Source organism: Oncorhynchus masou, chromosome 27 (genome assembly GCF_036934945.1).
Source record: "Oncorhynchus masou masou isolate Uvic2021 chromosome 27, UVic_Omas_1.1, whole genome shotgun sequence".
In the NCBI taxonomy this organism is placed as follows: domain Eukaryota; kingdom Metazoa; phylum Chordata; class Actinopteri; order Salmoniformes; family Salmonidae; genus Oncorhynchus; species Oncorhynchus masou.
The window spans coordinates 32,076,209-32,091,208 of NC_088238.1; the positions used below are offsets into that span (position 1 = coordinate 32,076,209).

Here is a 15,000-nt window from a genome sequence, read left to right on the forward strand (position 1 = left end):
AGACAATTATGCTTCCCCAGCCCCAGACTCAGGTGCTAATAACGAAGGACAAATAGAATCATATGTGTAAACTTCCCCCTCTGATGAAAATTTATATTAACTTTCTGCCACTGTAAACAGAGCCGGCATAGCTCAGCCCTCCCCAGTGAATTGGAAGATGAATTCAGTCATTGCTACCCCAGGAAGCTGTGCACTTATAGGGGAAGGGAGGGGGGGGGGGGTAGAAAATATGGAATCCTGTTCCATTGTGCAACCTCACACTTGTTTTTCCAGCTCGGGAGAGAGACAAAACATGGGTCTGCTCAGCCCATCAGCAGAGAGAGAGAGAGAGAGAGAGAGAGAGAGAGAGAGAGAGAGAGAGAGAGAGAGAAAGAAAGAGAGAGAGAGTATTCTATTCTATCCATCCACCCTGGCGGAGAGAGAAACGGTGCCAGCAATAACACACCAAACAAAGCGAGCCTGCCATCGTTCACTGCAACCACAAACATTCATACACTTCCCACCTCCTGCAGATACTGTCATGGATATTCTGTGCAAACACAAGGAAATCGTGTCTATGGAGCGCGCATAATAGTTTACAGTTTGCCAGCAACCTGTGTGGTGAACTTCTACACCACATAAAACACACTGCTGGGAGCGAGTCAGAGAACCACCTGACATCGTCTCGATGCATCTCTTCCCTGTTTCTTCCCTTATGAAATTCTATTTATCTCGCTTCTCTTCTGGTGGTTCTAGTAAAGCCTTCACTTTCAACTGCAGTATATCACTGGGTTTAGATAAGGTGACTCACGGGCCATTGACAGCTGTTTTATCTGCTCGTCTTAGGGAAGTCCTTTACAGCTGAACAACTGAAAGCTACCACAATCTACTATGAAAAAGAGAGGAGACTGCCTTTCACTTACACCTGAGGGAGGTGTGTGGAGAGAGAGTGTATGTGTGAGTGTATGTGTACGTGCGTACGTGCATGCCGAGTGTGTGTGTACACAGCAGGGGTGGGCAAACTTTTTGGCTTGAGGGCCACATCGGGATTTTGACGTTTTGAAATTCAACGGAGGGCTGCATTTTTGGGGGGACCAATTGTTTGTTAAAATCAATTAAAATCACAGCGGTCTAAGACACTTCATCCCATTGCTTAAAGCTTCACTACAGACCCGGTTTCAATCCCAGGCTGTGTCACAAGCTGGCCGTGACCCATGAGGTGGCGCACAATTGGCCCAGCGCCGTCCGGGTTAGGAGAGGGTTTGGCAGGCCGAGATTTCCACGCTGACACGGTCACCAGGTATATGGTGTTTCCTCTGACACATTGGTGCGTATGGCTTCCGGGTTAAGCGAGCATTGTCTCAAGATGCAGTGCGGCTTGGCTGGGTCGTGTTTCGGAGGACGCACGGCTCTCGACCTTTGCCTCTCGACCACGGCTCTCGACCTTCGACTGATGTGACAATATTGTAACTACCAATTGGATACCTAGAAATTGGGGGAAATTTTAAATATATATATATATTTATGTCTTGCAAGCTGTACTTTGCCCCCCCTTGGTATACAGTATATGTGTTGGGGTGTGTGTGTGTGTGTATGTGCATGCCTGTGTTTGTCTGCACCCTACCACTTTTTAATGGTTCAGGCACACACTTGATTCCCCCTTCAAGTGATTATGATCCATCTCCTTTTCACAGTTCCAGATGGCTGAACATCACACAGTTGGAAAAATATCTACTATTAAACGTTGCATTAAAAGCATCTACAGTTCATTTAGAGCAGGGCCGGCCAGAGGAAACAGCAATGCTTGGAAAGCATTTGGATTGTAGCTAAAACGTGTGTGTTTCTGAGCGCTAGGGGAAGACAGAATGAAGTTGTTTTCCTCCATCAGTGTTCTGTTTGTGTCTGTCTTTAATGACGGGGAGTTACTAAGTGGCTCCCACACCAAAGTGGACGGCCGGAGGCTACGAGCGTTCTGACTACGGCACAGGAGTGCAGGGAACCTTTCAACGGCATCGACGGAAGATGATGTGTTTGTGCAGGATGTCAATAAGAATACACACGCCTAAAATGATAAACACACACACACAGACATGCATGCACACACAGACACAGAGACTCACATGCGGACACGCACATGCACACACACACGCACACACACACACACGCACACGCACACACACACGCGCACGCACACACACACACACACACACACACACACACACACACACACACACACACACACACACACACACACACACACACACGCACACGCACACACACACACACACACACACACTACACTGCCAAAAACCTTGAGTCATAATAGGACTGTAAACAAAATCTAACTGAAATGAAAATATGAAATATGAGAGTAAAGCTTCACCACATCCAACTCATTATTACCAATGCCAAAAACAGGCCTGGGCCCATATCTGAATGTTTTATTAACTAACTATCCTTGAGCTTGTTTGCGGGTTTAATCCCCCCCATTGACACCCATCATTACCAAATCACCTTGACGCACCCCTATTGCTTATCATTGGGTATCAACCAAAGTGGACTTAACCAGGAATCATATACTGTCCATGAATGACAAGAGCATCTTTCGTTGGCATTAAATAGATTGAAACCTTGCCTCTTCCCTTCCACAGAAATTGAGCTTTTAGACAACGGGGATAATCAGCTCCAGTGTGCTTTGCTGTAGCCAGTTGATCACACCCCCTCGGAGGCTCTCATGCTGCAGGTCAATAGAGTGAGTCTGGACCTGGCTGGGGCTCAGGTTGTGTGGTAAGTGTTACCTCCAGGGTCGATTAAATGCAACTCTGACCTTAGCTGTAAATGACTTAACCTTAATGACTGCATGACTAACCCAATAGCCATTGGGCTGAGTGTGGAGCGAGGCTAGTACTGTGTATGGGCTGGAATATATATAGCGCACACAGTAGTTGTATTGGGCTAGGCTGTTTCTCATGTTTGTAGCAAATTCACCAACAATGGCGGCACAAACAACAAGGAAAGAATTAGTAAGACAACACTGTGCACTGATTCGCTCAGCACACCTTCACCTACTGTAGGTGGCCAGAAAGTGGTTGTTTTCTGTTCGATTACCTGGGTCCTGTGTTGTCATTAGCCTCTATGGGAAGAGCCTCCGGCCCATCCGAGATGCCAGCGTGATGGATCTCCGGGGCCCAATCTCAATGAACGCCCGGTTCCACCAAAGATCACTGAAGTTAATGGCCACTACATCTAGCCGTGGAGGGCCAATGCATCTCCGTCAACTGTTTCCCTGCTTATGGAGTTAAGCTCCCAACACCTCCTTCTCTTCACGTACCATCCCCACCACTCTATCTCATCCAGTTGTCTTGTGCATATTCCAATTACTCCGTGTGTCTGACCTTTAAGTGAGCTGCGATAGATACAGTTATCTTCTCCTCTCTGACACTCTGCGTCTATCAATCAGTGTCTTGCCTGCCTGCCTGCCTGCCTGCCTGCCTGCCTGCCTGCCTGCCTGCCTGCCCGCGGTGGAGGGAGGCTGGGAAGTGGAGGAAGGCTGGGAGGGAGAGAGGAGGAGAGGAGCTATGGCTCTGGAAGCGCTACCATCACACTGCTCCGTCTAGAGAGTTGTGCATGGTTAAGGTGGGAAATGAGAGGAGCACAAGCCCCATTGATAAAGACGTACACACACACACACCAGTGAACATATCTGCAGGCATAGACACAAGCAGTCACAAACACACACATACGCGTTTGCAAACACACACACACTGGTGGAAAAAAACTATGTGAAATATATTTGTTTCAGACCACTACCTGGCTGACGATACCCCTGCTTCCATAAACAAAAGCCCCTTTTCACCAGCATCCTATAACACGCTTATAAGAATAACCTCCTAGCGTGAAAAAAGTCATACTTCTATAGTTTCATTCTTTTCCTCCCCTATCCAAAGGGCTAATCTACATCTTTCATTGAATCAAGAATGGAAATTCAGGAGAAATGCTTCTTTTTCAATTTCATGCTGAAGTAACTCAAGTCAGTGGATGTAATTTCTCCTAACAAGAAAATGTATCACTGTGTCGCTCACTTAGTGTGTCCATGTGAGAAGCGGGGGCTTTTTGCATTTTGTATTTTTTTTTTTTAAGGCTTTGATAAATGTGCCAAAAGCATGATCACTCCCTCCACAGCACTCCACACAAGGCCGGCACAATTACACTGGTTATTAAAAAAACCTCTGACTTGAATCTACATCAAAAAGAAATGACAGATAATTTATAGCGAAGGAAGGAGCTACTGCATAGAAATATATATTTCATACTGTAAGAGTCTCAATCCTCAACATTGTTCAGATGATCATGCATTGTATATCTTTGATGCTATTGAACCTAGAATGTAGTTAAAGTTCGTACAGAAAGTGATAAACACACTGCGATGTTGAAGTCTGAAATATAGGAAATCAACTGTGAAATTATGCGGATGATAAAAACTTGTACCAAAGAAGCAATATTTCTGCACTCTAACAACATTGACAAAAGCCCATGGCTGACAAACGACAGAAACTCGTTTGGGTTACAAAAATTTGACATTTGTGCAAATTACGATTATCATTTTCATAGGGAATTGGATGATGAAGTCCAAACAGGTGAAAGTGAACGCATAAAGCAGCAATATCACTGAAACAATCCCACGCATGGCCAAGTCACTCAGCTAATGTATATTTATCATGTAAACTTCTGATAAATGCATATGCAGAAACAATCAAATCGTCCCATTTTCATTGGTGCCTCGTGCACAAAGACTCAAGCGTGAAACCCAATATCAGCTTAGTGTCTACTCGAGCTTGAAACGCTGCTACGCATACCACAAAGCATGTTCTGCATATGCTCATAGCCTTCCCTTATCAGGCTGAAACAACGAAGCAGCTTCCCACTGCTCTCACTGATCAATTCAACCCCAGTTAAGTTGTCCCAGTGCGGGTAAATAACCAGTGGTTAGGGCCTTGATGAGGACTGGCAGGCTGCTGGGGATGGGGAACAGAGAACAGCTTCATTTAGAGCGTCTGGCTGGTCTGCAAGGCTGGGGTCCTTTGCTGTGAGTCTTCTACTCTTACCTCCATATGGCCTCCCTTAAACTGGGGCGAGACCAGACGAGAGGAGACGAGAGAGACACCCAGAATGGCTGACGAAGTGATGAAGACGTCCGGGCCAGAATGACAGGAGAGGAAATGGTTCGGGAACGTCAGCGGCTAAGGCCTCTGGACCAACAAGGGGCGCTTCAAACGAAAGCCCGCTAGTGAGAAAGGCAGACCGTAAAGCCAGAGCTAAGTGACATGTATGTCTGTTTGAAAAGCCTCTTGGGTATTTGGTCGAGGTGAGGCCCGGACTTATTTACCGCGTCTGTTCGAAAAGCCCTGAAGAGGAGAAGAGCAGTCGGCTGAGAGAGGAAAAAGGTCCCTACTACATATGTATACAGCGTTGGTTGGGAGGCTGTGGGTGGATGATGAGCATCCTTTCCCTTAGCAGGCTTCCAGCCACAGCTTTCAGGGGGGAACAGACCATTCACATATTCAGGAGGAAGATTCTGTTTGGAGTCACCTGATAGTGTTCGTACATAAGAAGCAGAGACTGCTAGTTGACATCTGGTGTTTGGTCAACGGATTGTGGAAACTGTTGGGGTTAAGAAAAGGGCTAAGGACCGCAGACACTGGAGCTGCCTACTTCTAGTCATCCCCTTTAACAAGATTTGGATCATTTTAATATTTGTTACAGGAGGGAAGGAAAAACAACAACTGCAAGGCAGGCGTTTCGGAGGCTGATTTGTGACTATTCATGGCCAAAGCGGAGAGAAACTGTAATACCAGACATGCTTGTTAAATTCACAACGCTCCAAAGCTGCCTTCTAGCAAATCCTGCCTCTTGGTTGTCAGCTTAAGACGTAGGGCATATGCATATGTGTTATTTTTAAGCTCTGTTAAATGGATAGCGGTGTCGCAGGCTATCAAACGTCTAAGCCACTTGCTTTGGGGAATCGCTTGTGTAAGGCAAGCGGCAATGCATTACTCTCTACAACTGCATCTTTAAGGACGTTTTTTTTAACTTCCTTCCCCCCAGCATACTCTACATCAAGAACCCAGGCATTATGTATGCACCTTCAGTGACTGGCCACTCCACCTCGCCGTATTAACGACCTGCTAGTCTATTGTTAGTCAATGACAGGGGAGTGGGCAACAAACAATGACAGAATGCCTGTTTCAATACAATTATTGTTAAGAGGTGAAAAATCTGTGATGCATTCTTAGAGAGACGAAAAAAAGCCATCTGCAAATAAATTATTGTTGGGCATTGAGCTGTAGCAATAGCCGGGGGCTTTACGGATCCAGGACTATGGATCGAGCACTATTTATTTCCCGGTCGTAGGGAGCGGAGCAGGGCGGTTTAGGAGGCATAAAAGGAAATGAGTTGTGAAGTGGCCATTGATCCTGACCTGCACTGGCTGGCTGGGTCTTATTTATAAAGAGAGGTTAACCCTGGCTCTAATCACTGGCTCTAACCTACAGCAGTCCTAGCAGTATTCTAGCACTATAGAGTAAGATGAATGCTGCACTACTACTGTTTTGGAGGTAGCCTACACTTACTCTCATCTTGCTAATGCTAAGTACCATAACATCACGTAATAATATGGCACCTTCAGAAATATAATGCTAACTACTTTTCTGGACCTTATCAACACATGTTCTCTGAGAGAGTGGCAGCTTGTCATGAGTGTGTGTGTGTGGGCAGTGACACCGTCGGTGACACGGTGAACACACTCTCCTGCCACCAGGTCCCCCTGTCCTCCCCCCTGCCCTTGACCTGCTGTGTTCCACCCGTGATGCACCTCAACCCACACGCGCAGCGCTCACAGGCGCAGCGCTCACACGCGCAACGCTCACAATTGCACCCAGCTGCTCAAGCATAAAATGCTCATAAGTGTTTGTTTCCAGCAGATTTCACTCCTCTCCCTTTCTGTCTCTCTCCTCTCCCCCGCTCCTCCATCCCCATTCCTCTCTCCTCCTTGTCTCTCTTTCAAAGCCTTGCAGCTTGACATTTCCGTGGGTCTCAGGAGACCAGGACGTGAAATGGAGTTACTGCGGGAGCCACACTGTAAATTCCATGAAGCCACATGTAACGTGTCTTAAACACAGATGGACACTCCAGGTTTAAAGCAGGGAAAAAAAGAAGAAGAAGAGGCGAGGGGTGACTAGAAAGATAAAAGAACAACACACCTGTTTTGTCTGGGGAGGGGAGCAAACAGCGACGTCCTGTCTGTCATTCACATCCTGTATCTTGAGTGTCATCGACATAGAGGGGAGAAGGACGAGTCTATATGTCAGGCTGTATGTGCAGTACTTAAGGGACCGTCTGGGAGATAGTAGTGAAATATTCTAAATGAAATGTATAGCTATACCCACTATAAATAAGTGGGGCATGGAGCAGGGAGACACGGGCCATCCTTCGACTGTGGAAACAGTGATGGAGAGAAAAAAAGGAAAGAAATACGTAAGACATAAACTGTGGGTTCCTGTCACTTTCTGCCTTTCAAACCGACACTCTTATCTCCATTTAGAACGATGACTACATACAACAGCCTTCTCTTTCCAACTGTCCATTTTCAAGAAGAAACCCTTTATCATAACCTGGCGGAAAACACAGTGTAGTCTGTGGTGGACTGACGGTGAGGTGTGTTATTTACACACTCGAGTCGGGCCAGTCTGTAAAGATAAACCTAATGAGGTTCTTTGTGTAAGAGTGCAAATGAGAGTCACCTCCCTCACCGGGCTCCAGAGGGGAGAGAACCAGGGTGATTAGGCCTTTCAATTATGCTCAAGGGCAAAGCCCAGATTTGCATCTGAGGGGGGGGGGGGATCCTTCTTTTTGTTTGTCCTGATGAGCTGGGATGGAGCAGATATATACAGCATCCAGCATCACATCACAGTGACTTTTTAATGTATCACTGCCACCTCCACCTCCACCATTTTCCCTATAGGCAAAGACCCAGAATATGGATTGTGAGGAAAACAGAAGCCCTGGCAAGCTGTTGTGTACAAGCGTCTCGAGCCTGCATCCTCCTGACTGACAGTAATTAAAACTCCCAGTAGCCCCCTGCACACCTGATACGCACGCACGCATGCACACACACACACACACACACACACACACACACACACACACACACACACACACACACACACACACACACACACACACACACACACACACACACACACACACACACACACAGAGAGAGAGGTCTGTTTGATAGGTGCTGATGGGGGAGCTCTCTGTCATTAGTATTGCAGCAGTAGATGGAGAGTGTTTACTTGTGAAAACCAACAAGCCGAGGCCAGACACACTAAGTGACTGTTTAAACTCTGTTCTCAGTAAAGGAACGTGCTGATGTTCCCATGATGTATATAACACACATACACATGTTCACAAACACAGTGGAGCCGCAGCTGGAACCACAGATGTGAAAAGACACCTTGTGTTATGGGATTAAAACATTTTTTTTTTTTTTACATTTGGCCAAATAAACATTTCACAAACATGGAAATGCACAATTTTAAATAGCTCAAACAAGAGTGATTTATTTCAAGTAAGCCAGTGTGGAATCATTAAATTGGCAGAGCATCAGGTACTGGTGACAGATAAACTGGTATGGGACAGCCTGGGGACTAGAGCTGAGGTGAATGGTCCTGGCCTCCGTACATAACAGGACAGTTCATCTGAATATAATAAATATTCCTTTCCTTCCTCTACAGTCATCCATTTTCCTGATAAGGTCCATATAGATTATAGGCCACTGCAATCAACTAACAGCTCCATTAAAGTACATTATGGTATGGATCCAGCAGATCAATGCAGAGCGCCATGTACACTCATTTTTATCGCATATTAATACATTTGTACGACCACAGCCTCATAGGTTGATTTAATTAATCCAAGAAAAACATGCGAGCAACATTTCTGAGTGCTTTTTATCATCATGGTTTTGCATAGTAATTAGGCTGAATGTAACATGTATCAGTGTGTGGCTACCTGGGCCTAACTGGCAAATTGCAATCAGATACACAGAACATCTAATCTACAATCTGAAATCAAATTAGGCCTATTTAGGGGAGACCTTGGGAGTATGGTGATGAGAGGATGACATAATGTGGGATTGAAATTCAGCTGTGACACGGACCTATTTATTATTCAGAAAGGCTTATTACTTGGCAATGACATTGACCTTAGCGATCCACCTGTTTAGTGAAATGTTTTTAATCCCTTCCTATTAATGCAAACGCAAGCATGGAAACCATCTCAAGGCTATCTTGTTTTTGATTGGGGATGAAAAGTTCAAAATTCAAAATTAAAAACACATATCAATACAATTTGTTTTCTTCTCCCCCCTCCTTTTTGGCCAAAAAGTAAAAAAGCTCTCATGTACATGCTGATTTGCGTCCTTCAAGAAAATCAACACACAAAAAAAGAGACAATACTAAAATACTGTCTTTCTAATTCTAGCTGTCGGTGGTGTGTTTGCGATGACCGTGGAACAGCAGAACCCAAAGGGACAGTGGAGAATTCATCAGTGCTTATTAATCCTCCTCTCTAGCACCATGATGAGAGACTGGAGATTCTATCAGCTCCCTTTATGCCCACTGGAACACTCAATGTCATTCCCAATACAGTATGTCAGAGAATTAAACTCAGGCTCTCTTCAAAAGTGCTGGAATACACTTAGATAAGCATTTTCATGCACACACAGTATAGTACAATCCGTGCTGTATGTACGGATAAAAATCAGCACATACCTAAATCACGTTAAAACACACACACACGCACACGCACGCACACACACACACAAAACAACCCTTGATACCAATCCACTAACCACTCATAAACAACTGTAAGCTTATGCAAACCAATACTAACCAAGCTAGAGGTATCCTCTCCATACAGACAGACCAGACCAGAGGGAGACCGATGTGAGCCCAGCGCCCAGAACAGGAAGTGTGTGAAGTTAACAGCACAAGGGACTCTGTTTAAAAAAGGCCTCGGGAGACCTGTTAGCTGGACCACTCATTTCAATGTGTCTGTCTCTCCACAGAAATAAAGCTGCTCCTTACAGGAGAAGATTGTCACATCGCTCCACATTTCCCCTTCACAATGTGTCCGTCTCCACGACTTAACTGGATACTTTATGCTTGCGTTGCTCTTTCTCGCCGTGGCTCTCTTTTATGGCTTCCGACTTCCTCTGTCAGTAAATGAGTTTCTGACTAAAGTTAGAAGATCTGTTCTCGCCTTTTTAGATTGAAGCGATTTAAGCGCTAGAAGAAAATCATCATAGTGAAATAATAACATGAAACATCATTATAATATAATAATATATTTTAGAAAATAATAACAGTCTGTAAAACGGCAGTGAAATAAAAACATTTTTACAAATAGATGACTATTGTTTCTACTCTTTTGACTTATTTTGTTTTATATAAATGTGTCCCAGCACCTCTATTCTACTCCACACACCCGCCACTAGTGAATGAGCGCAGATAGATTTCCAGCCCTTGGCACACAGGGCCCTATAGCACGATATAGGCCTATGGTGAGATATACGGTCAGTATGTATCTGCAGTCCTCCACAGTAGGACAGGTTAAAACATAAAAGAATAATGAGAGAAGGAGAGAACTGACCCCAATCAGCCGTCTGCAGGGAGAGAGACAGGCAGTGTGATGATGAATAGGGGGTGAGGCGATGGTGTCGTGATGCTGTTGTAATCACCAGCTGGGGCAGGGGGGTTAGGCGTGGTGTAGGGGGGGCGGAGGGGGGGGGGGGGGGGGGCAGGACATGCCTCATTCTGCTACACTGGCTGCACCCCCCCCCACCCCCCCACCCCCCACCCCACCCCACCACCACACACACACACACCATCAGACACACACACACCGGCACAACTTAACCACAGGGCTTCAGCTGCCTCCACCAGCATGCGCATACACACACACTAACACGGACACACACCCTAACATGGACACACACAGACACAAACTCACACATGTAAAAATATAGAAACATTCTCACAGCAAAAAAACACTAACACCGTTACAAGTAGACAACGCACACAAACACACACTCGCAGGGTTCCAAACACAAAAGCAAACACGCATTGTTCCAAACCCGCGGCGTTGGCCTCCTTAAGCACAGCCCGACCTCTACCGCTGCTCTTTTGGCAAACTGTCAAAGCCATCATTCACCATGAAAAGACATGAGCACTTGACTCCTCTCCCCAACAGCGCCTGACTCTCCCAGCTCCCACACAACAGCCCCAGTCAACATCTAAATATCACACAGCAATCAATAAAGTCAACCCCATCAACAGAAAATAAAATAAAAACGCACCTACATTTACACAACAAAAATGTATGAATTCTTTGTTAATTCCACAGGCCAGATGAGAGACAGCAGTCAGAACAGAGATCATGCAGATTGGTTCTTTTAAAGAAGTGTGTCCTGGTCAAAGGCCTCCCGGGGATGTGGCAGAGTAGAGTGGGCGGCTATAGGACCGAGTTAGGAGGCCCTCTGGTGGCTACAGCTGAGCCACGGCTCTCACAACCACACACAGGGCTCCCACACACAACGGCAGCGGCTCTGTACGTCGCTCGCTCTCTCTCTCTCTCTCTCTCTCGATCACACACACACACACACACACACACACACACACACACACACACACACACACACACACACACACACACACACACACACACACACACACACACACACACACACACACACACACGGCCTCAGCTGAAGTGAGCTCTCAACACACACACACACACACACACAAATATCAATAAAAACAGCAGAAAACACAATAAAACACCAGCAACAACTACACTACACGACCTCCATACAAGTACTCCTCAACAGCAACATGACAAAAATCAAACGCATAAATGCCCAACCACACAATCAACAACTATCAATAAAAACAGTCGTAAACACGCAAAAAAAAAAATGCATAAAAATAAAAACACAACCTTATTTCTATACTAAACACACAGTGTCATCTCCATAAAAAGAGTGCCTGTCCCCTGTGCTAGCAGTAGGGCATTGTGACGTGCAGGAGAAACACAACTTACCTGCTGTTGTTGGAGATGCAGCAGCTCGACTGTGCTTACTTCGCTGCTCGTGTCACCGCTTGATCTTCCATCTCTACTGCCAGCATCTAATTGGCTGCATAGGCTGCTCAGGCTGCTCATTCCATTTTGACTCATTGAACTGTTGCTTATTGTCTCTGTGGCCGACTCCTGCATCATGACTTAAAACCTAGAAGTGATTAAGAGGCACCAGTTAAGGCTCTTGTTACAACCCTTTTTTCTTCTCTTTTCATCCCCCCCCCCCCTTTTTTTTTGAAGCTCCCATTATTATCAACGCCGGTCCCTCTGCAAATTAAAGCATTTAAGAGGGGAGGGGGTGATGCAGGAGGAATTATGCATTCATTGTGTAAATGAAGCAATACAAAGAGATGCACGTCCTCTTGGTCTCTTTGTAAAGGAGGTGTAGAGTCTAAACGTGATAAGTGTTTTAATCACTAGAATTTAGGCACAAATAGGGCCTCTGCTGCATTATGCACATGTTGGGAATATATGTGTATGGGACACTTTATGTATGACTGTATTATATATTTTTTTAAATACAGAAATACTTTTTCTAAGGGAAGCATAAAAATATATACAAATACACACGCAGTCAGACACACACACACATGCCCACATACGCACACTTCTTTTTTACATGCTCACTCACTTGATATATCCTCACCCTGTCTAGGCACACACAGACACAGACCCTCCTAAACTATTCCCCGTCTTGATTCTGTCAGGATTTTAGTGCGAGTCTCGTCTGAACGAAGTTGCTTAATGACGCACAGCTAATCATGCAAAATTAAAATGTGGTAGAGGAGGAGGAGGAGGAGGTGGGATCCAAATCACATGGTATCACCCGGTGATAAATGATATAATAGGCTTCCTCTCCCTTAGCTGTGTCTAAATAAAATGTGCCTCCGAGGCTTCCATAGAGAAAAAGCTCATATGTCACATATTGGCTAGATTTTTTTTCTTTCTTTTTTAATCAAACCTCAAATATTAATTTATTTTGGTGACATTTAAAACATTTACTGCTGTTCTCCACGGGACACAATTAAACTGGTCCGTGCACTGCAATCAAACCATACAGTGGGAGATGACGAGACGAAGACTTAAGCCTCCAATTTGAACATGGGCAAATAAATGTAAGATATTGAACTAATTTCACCAGCAATCTATTAGATATGAAAAGCTGAGATGAAGGAGAGAAAAAAAAAAATATATCACGAATATCACTAATGATTGTGCTAAAAACAGCATCAATTATGCATATTACCTCCTCTCCTGTAATACATTTAAAAAAAATATAATTTAAAATAATTTTCCCTGCATAAATGCTTGGTTGGAGCAATGTGGACTCTTGCCCAGGATCAGTGGAAATCCTCACAATAAATAAAATAAGTCAGATCACACTGACTGACCCAACACAAACACACTGTTCGAGGTGTGTTCTGCATCTCTAATGCCACTCTGACGGGGCCCCGCTACTTGACAGCCTCTCCCTAATTAGCATATTAATTAAGGTAGTACCTAATAATTCAAATGTATCATTTTTGCGGATTAATATTTCAGTTTCGCTTCAATAAAATATCATGTCTATACCATTAATGTAGTCCGTATGCAATAATTACATTTCAAATCGTTATGTATGGTTATTCATATTCAAATAATATCCATTTTTATATCTGCGGTGGTACAGTACTGCCCTCCTCCCTTTCTGAAATTAAATACACCAATTGTGTCACATGCTTAGGCTGAGCAATTAATACTAAGTTTTGATTCAGAACATCCTGTACCATGACTGATTTTAGATTGAGAGATAATGCTGATAAAGAAATGCTATACATACTCACTCACTCAATCACTCACTCACAAGCACATACATGTACATACTCACACAAGCACATACTCACACATGCCTGCACATGCACAAACGTACGTGCTTGTGCACAGTGCACACACATACACAGACACACATGCATACACGCACACGCACACGCACACACACACACACACACTACACATTGACCTTAGAAGGGATACTCTAACAGCCCCTAATGTTTCCTCATTAACTAACATGTCTCCCTCGTCATCATGCAGCAAACACACAACACCGGTCATCTCTGTCTGGTGGCGATACAGATTTCCTCTGTTATCCTGTCAATAACGGGACACATACAGGTTCAAATGCCCACAAACGGACTGAGGAGGCACGGTGGGGTGTCATTTGAGATTTGCCCATAGACTGTATGCCACTCTGCAGCGTGTCTTTCTTGAATCGAAACACAGATCCCATCTCCATATATGATACAGTGAGTTCCAGAAGTATTGGGACAGTGAATTTTTGGTGTGGTTTTGGCTCTGTACTCCAGCACTTGGGATTTGAAATGATTCAATGACGATGAGGTTAAAGTGCAGACTGTCAACTTTAATTTGAGGGTATTTTTATCCATATTGGGTGAACCATTTCAAAGTTTAAGGAAACCAAAAGTATTGGGACAAGTTCACTTATATGTGTTTTAAAGTCGTTAAAAGTGTAGTAGTTGGTCGAATATTCCTAGCACGCAATGATTACATCAAGCTTGTGGGATGCATTTGCTGTTTGTTTTGGTTGTGTTTCAGATTGTTTTGTGCCCAATAGAAATGAATGTTAAAGAATGTATTGTGTCATTTTGGAATCACTTTTATTTTAAATAAGAATAGAATATGTTCCTAAACACTTCTACATTAATGAGGATGTTACCATAACTAAGGATAATCCTGGCTGAATCGTGAATAATGACGAGAGGTTAGCATGTCTTGGGGAATGATATGTGTGTCACTGTATCATTTCAAATCCAAAGTACTGGAGAA

General features: G+C 44.4%; 1 protein-coding gene across 8 annotated transcripts in view; it reads right to left on the minus strand.

Annotated features, from left to right (window-relative positions):
- LOC135516011 (forkhead box protein P2-like) overlaps positions 1-15,000 on the minus strand; it is a 106,478-nt gene that overhangs the window by 55,217 nt on the left and 36,261 nt on the right. For all 8 annotated transcript variants that reach the window (XM_064939969.1, XM_064939968.1, XM_064939967.1 and 5 more), the window contains one exon: positions 12,142-12,328. In XM_064939969.1, coding sequence (XP_064796041.1) covers positions 12,142-12,318 — 177 coding nt within the window. In that variant the 5' untranslated portion in view covers positions 12,319-12,328. The remainder of the gene's footprint in view (positions 1-12,141; positions 12,329-15,000) is intronic.